This window comes from Homarus americanus, unplaced genomic scaffold (assembly GCF_018991925.1).
Source record: "Homarus americanus isolate GMGI-L3 unplaced genomic scaffold, GMGI_Hamer_2.0 scaffold367, whole genome shotgun sequence".
NCBI classification, from domain to species: Eukaryota; Metazoa; Arthropoda; class Malacostraca; order Decapoda; family Nephropidae; genus Homarus; species Homarus americanus.
The window spans coordinates 563,522-569,639 of NW_024743709.1; the positions used below are offsets into that span (position 1 = coordinate 563,522).

Sequence of the window (6,118 nt, forward strand, 5' to 3'; positions counted from 1 at the left end):
TTGACAAAATGAGAGAAAGCCAGCCAAGCCAGGATGACAAAACACGATTGGAGATGTTGAGAAGGATTACCAAGACACCACTTAACACATTTAACAACCACTGGACTTACCAATTTTGTTTAATTTTTTATATATTACGAAGATACTACCAATATAACTACCTACCATTTTAAGGCAATTTAATTTACCTACCAATGCTAACCATAAAGAAAACAGTGTTAGGTAAATTTGCCCCTATTCCTCAAAGACTTATTATAAGGCCTATAGTACTGTGTTATTAAAGGTGTTTTTAAGCTGGGGGGTGTCTCAGAAAATGGTCAGTTGGTTTGTTTTTTCTGCAATGGAGGGAGGGAGGGAGTGGGTGAGGGGGAGGGAGAGAGAGAGAGAGAGGACGGGTAGAAGGGTGGTAACAGGTGGTGTGGCTGGACGGACGAAGGAGAGTTGTGCCGCCGCCTCGCTCGCTGGGAAGAGAGAGACAAGTCGCCAGTCAGACGGTAGACGCCGCGCGGGTTAGTCCTATCGACACCACTGGTACTCCCTCACACACCCGCCACACCACACAAACTTAGAGAAGGGAGTTAGTGTATCGAAGTGTACTTGTGGCCACGTAAGGAGAGAGATAGTGTTGTTGAGGAGCATATAAAGAAGACGTTGCCGCCATCACCACCACGACAATGGGAGGAGGATCAGGCAGTAAGGGTGGATATAAGGTAAGTCAATATATTTATCCACTTATCCTCATATCCACAACAAAATATCCTCTCCCTCCCCCCCACACACACTGCAAGCACAAGAGATAACGTTCATCTGACGTAGAAAATTTCCATTAACAAATTAATCCTACAGACTGAAAACAATATTCGAATCCAAAACTCACGCTAATGTAAACAAAAACATTCACACTACGATTCCTTCATCACAATATGGTTAGGTTAGGTTAGGTTAGGTTAGGTTCTTCACTATATAACAAAAACACTCAACCAGGAAATTAACTTGAGGATATTCACACAACTAGTTTTTATTTTAACATTAACAAATATCCACTCCGAGGTATAGAACGTGTCCAGTGAAGTGTGAATAACGATCACTACATAAGGAAGAAGCCACAACAGATGAGAAAAATGTTGAGTGAATGTTTTGCTCGAGTACATTGAACAGTGGACTCAGGGGAGGGGAGTTAGGTCCATTGTACTCTGGGGTTTAAGCCATCGTACTCTGGTGGTTAATACATTGTACTCTGGGGTTTAATTTATCGTACTCTGGGGTTAAATCATCATACTCTGGGACTAATAAATTGTATTCTGGGGTTAAATCATCGTACTCTGGGGTTTAAATCATCGTACTCTGGGGTTTAAATCATCGTACTCTAGGGTTTAAATCATCGTACTCTGGGGTTTAAATCATCGTACTCTGGGGGTTTAAATCATCGTACTCTGGGGTTTAAATCATCATACTCTGGGACTAATAAATTGTATTCTGGGGTTAAATCATCGTACTCTGGGGTTTAAATCATCATACTCTGGGACTAATAAATTGTACTCTGGGGTTAAATCATCGTACTCTGGGGTTTAAGTGTTCGTACTCTGGGGTTAAATCATCGTACTCTGGGGTTTAAATCATCGTACTCTGGGGTTTAAATCATCGTACTCTGGGGTTTAAATCATCGTACTCTGGGGTTTGTTATCGTACTCTGGGGTTTAAATCATCGTACTCTGGGGTTTAAATCATCGTACTCTGGAGTTTGTTATCGTACTCTGGGGTTTAAATCATCGTACTCTGGGGTTTAAATCATCGTACTCTGGGGGTTAACGAAGTATATACAGTACATTAAAGGTATAAACAATAGTCACCATTAAACTACCGAGTCTACGGTATTTATCAAGTGAACACAGACAGACATTCACAGTCTAGTCACTATCTTAAGAGTCTAGTCACTATCTTAAGAGTCTAGTCACTATCTTAAGAGTCTTGTTCACTATCTATCTTGTCTTTTACTCAACATAATTAAAACATTTACAAACATGATTAACATTCACACAGTCACTCAACACATCTTCTCGGATAAAACATTCTCATTGTCGTTCGTTGTCGTTCTACCCAGGTCAGCCAGGGTTAGATGAATAGATAGATAGATAGATAGATAAATTGAGATAGATAGACAGTGCAAGTATACAAACAATGTACCTAGACAGTGTAGGTATACAAACAATGTACCTAGACAGTGTAGGTATACAAACAATGTACCTAGACAGTGTAGGTATACAAACAATGTACCTAGACAGTGTAGGTATACAAACAATGTACCTAGACAGTGCAGGTATACAAACAATGTACCTAGACAGTGTAGGTATACAAACAATGTACCTAGACTGTACAGGTATACAAACAATGTACCTAGACAGTGTAGGTATACAAACAATGTACCTAGACTGTACAGGTATACAAACAATGTACCTAGACAATGTAGGTATACAAACAATGTACCTAGACTGTACAGGTATACAAACAATGTACCTAGACAGTGTAGGTATACAAACAATGTACCTAGACTGTACAGGTATACAAACAATGTACCTAGACAGTGTAGGTATACAAACAATGTACCTAGACTGCAAGCAGTATACAACAATGTACCTAGACAGTGTAGGTATACAAACAATGTACCTAGACTGTACAGGTATACAAACAATGTACCTAGACAGTGTAGGTATACAAACAAATGCAATTTTAGATCAAAATAGTATACAAACAATGTACCTAGACAGTGGTATACAAACACGTACCTAGACTGTACAGGTATACAAACAATGTACTCTAGACAGTGTAGGTATACAAACAATGTACTGACTGTATATATACAAACAATGTACCTAGACAGTGTAGGTATACAAACAATGTACCTAGACAGTGTAGGTATACAATGTACTCTGCACAGTGTAGGTATACAAACAATGTACCTAGACAGTGTAGGTATACAAACAATGTACCTAGACAGTGTAGGTATACAAACAATGTACCACAGTGTAGGTATACAATGTACCTAGACAGTGTAGGTATACAAACAATGTACCTAGACAGTGTAGTATACAATGTACCTAGACAGTGTAGGTATGCCAAACAATGTACCTTAGACAGTGTAGGTATACAATGTACCTAGACAGTGTAGGTATACAAACAATGTACCTAGACAGTGTAGGTATACAATGTACCTAGACAGTGTAGGTATACAAACAATGTACCTAGACAGTGTAGGTATACAATGTACCTAGACAGTGTAGGTATACAAACAATGTACCTAGACATTACAAACAATGATAAACATTTAAAATAGATTCGACCAAGGTTAATCCACCAAAGCCCTCATACGGTTATATCCAATAGGGTTAAACTAGTTACTATGTGGGCGGCTGTGTTCCTTGCCCCACCTAAACTACCCTACATACTGATGAACACAGGTAAAGGAAAGTATATTTAAAACCCTTCACCCAAGAGATTGATAAAATTAATATCTGCTGAAACATTCATAACTGTCAACATTATACTAAATCTGGGTTTATTTCGGGACGGTTTAGTGTGGTTTAACGTTGTGTCGTGGTTGAAGAATTGATTAAAAAATACCTTTTTTTTTTATAAAGTTGGGTATGGTTTGAGTGGTAGTTTAGTTCAATAATTATAAGACATCACTACTACCACCATCCACCACTACTATCACCATCCACTACCACCATCGTCTTCACCATCTGCTACCACCACTTTCCACCAACACACACACACACACACTACAAAGGATGAATTACAAGGGACAGAACCAGACATGGGAGCGAGGTTAAGTGGATCACGGCGGTGCTGGTGATTCCAACGCCATAAGTGGTGATCCTGAGACCGCCTGGGGCTCCTCCTGCCACACACAGGGGCTCCTCCTGCCTGCCACACACTCACCACACACCGGCGGATGTTAGTCAACGCAGGATCTCCATTATCAACAATCCTACAAAAGACCACATTTCCTGGGTTATAGAGAAGCAGGGTAAAGAGGGAACACAGGCGCGGGAGGATACAGGCGCGGGAGGATACAGGCGCGGGAGGACAGAGGCGCTGGAGGACAGAGGCGCGGGAGGAAACTGATATTAATGCCAGATTAATGAGGGTATACATTGCCGGCGGCTATGTTGCATTGCAGTGTTTGTCTGATGCTTTATCCAGACAACAACAAAAAGTGGGGAATAATAACACAATGAAGGGACACTGACCGCGTTTCCTGTGTTTATTAAAAGGAAAGGACAGATAATATAAGACAGAACAGAGAGACAGATTCCGTGTTCCAGGGACAAATGAAATGACAGAAGATAAAGTACGATTATAACTTGCTGGCCATGTTGAACCTTAATCATGTTACCAATTACTACGCTTCAGTTGTTGTTTATAAAAACGAGTTTCATTATAAAGTGTTTCTATACCCAGATTAAAATACCGGGCGGTCTCTTTCGATAATCCTGAGGCGTGGGAGGTGTGATTGATGCGGTATTTTCCATCATAATTAGGAATTCTGTCGTTGTTAGCTGATGTGTGTTCGTTGATATGTAGGTGTTGTCATTACCCTGCCGTCATCATAATCAGGTTGAGCTTTATAAAAAAAAACTAAAGAAAAGAGCGACTGTTTGCTTTCCCTAGAGGTGTGTGTGTGTGTGTGTCCTATACTGCTTATGGAAGACACGTACACTGAAAAAAAATAATCATGATGTAATCGCCTCGGTATTCCTGGTATGCTGCCACGTCCTGTCTCCTATCAAACTCCTATCAATGGTATCGCTTTTCTTTCTTTCTTTTTTCCCTCCTTCATTTATTTCTTTCTCCTTTTCTATCTTTCTTCCTTTCATTTTTTCTCTCATTCTTTCTATTTTCTTTCCTTACTTTCTTTTTCATTCTTTCTTTCTTTGAGATAAATATTATAATCCGTCAAATGTTCCTCTTCACGCCATGCTTCACGCCAGAACAACGGGACACTTCCTAGCGACGTGAAAACTGAAACAAGGAACGGGGCGGCGCCGGCGGTAACCTCTAAGCGCCCTCTGATAGATCATTTCCAAGCACTACTGACGAAGGAAGGAAGGAGTTATCCTCATCCTGACGTAACTAGACTGTTTGTTTATGCCCTACTGAAGTAAATATACGAGCTATCAGGTGACGTTCACACAGATGGCAACGTGAGGGAGGGAAGTGAGAGAAGTGAGGGAAGGAGGGGAGGGAAGCGTAGGTAGAGAGTTCCAGACAGCCAGTAAGCCCTGACAGTGAACCTCTGGTCGCTCACCTTATCCACCAGTCACGATCCACCTCTCACGCAAAGTCCACATGTTTGTCAGTGCAGAAAGTATTGGCCTTAGAGCACCACCTCCACCTCCTCCACTGTCACCATCACCACCACCAGGTCACTCTCTTGTCCACTGAAACATCCAAGTCACCCAGGTCAAGTGTATAGTAAGAGGGACTTTTGACTGACTCATGATTATCGACGAGGTAAGATTACTCACCTCAACACAATCAACCCCCCCAACTCCCTGACAATTGGAATAGCCAGTCACCAGATCTAGTTTCACCAAGGAAGCCCCAAGACTAGAGTATATTCCCTGCAGCCAGTCACCAAGATCACCAGTTACCCAAGGCGTCAGAGATATATTTTCCAACCTCATCATTCACCAGAGATAATAGAACGTTCACCTCACATTCTCCTCCTTGAAGTGAGATAGATTATAGATAGATATGTCTCTGTTCTTAACCAGCCGGGAAATACCAAACTCGTGGCTCAGTTTCCTCTTAAAGGTGAGATAGACAGGTAAAGGAGAAACATTTTTACCTTTAGGGATTCCGTATCGTCCTGCCCACACACACACACACACACACACGAGTGACGTAGGCTGGGGGTGGGTAGGGGGAGGGGGGGACCTGAGGTGAAAGACACGATATAATCACTACTGACGAGAGAAATAACTCGCAGGTGTTTACTGAGTCACCTGCTATTACCTATTACCTGTATATCTTACCTGTACCTTTACCTACATCTGTTTTAAGGCGAATTTTACCTTTTGTTTTTCTAATTGATTACTTTTATTGCCTCGATTCT

At 41.3% G+C, this 6,118-nt stretch overlaps 1 protein-coding gene across 1 annotated transcript in view; it reads left to right on the plus strand.

Annotated features, from left to right (window-relative positions):
• The first annotated feature begins 451 nt into the window (after positions 1-451).
• LOC121877480 overlaps positions 452-6,118 on the plus strand; it is an 82,870-nt gene continuing 77,203 nt past the window's right edge. Inside the window, exon 1 of the mRNA XM_042383247.1 lies at positions 452-710. Coding sequence (XP_042239181.1) covers positions 675-710 — 36 coding nt within the window. The 5' untranslated portion in view covers positions 452-674. The remainder of the gene's footprint in view (positions 711-6,118) is intronic.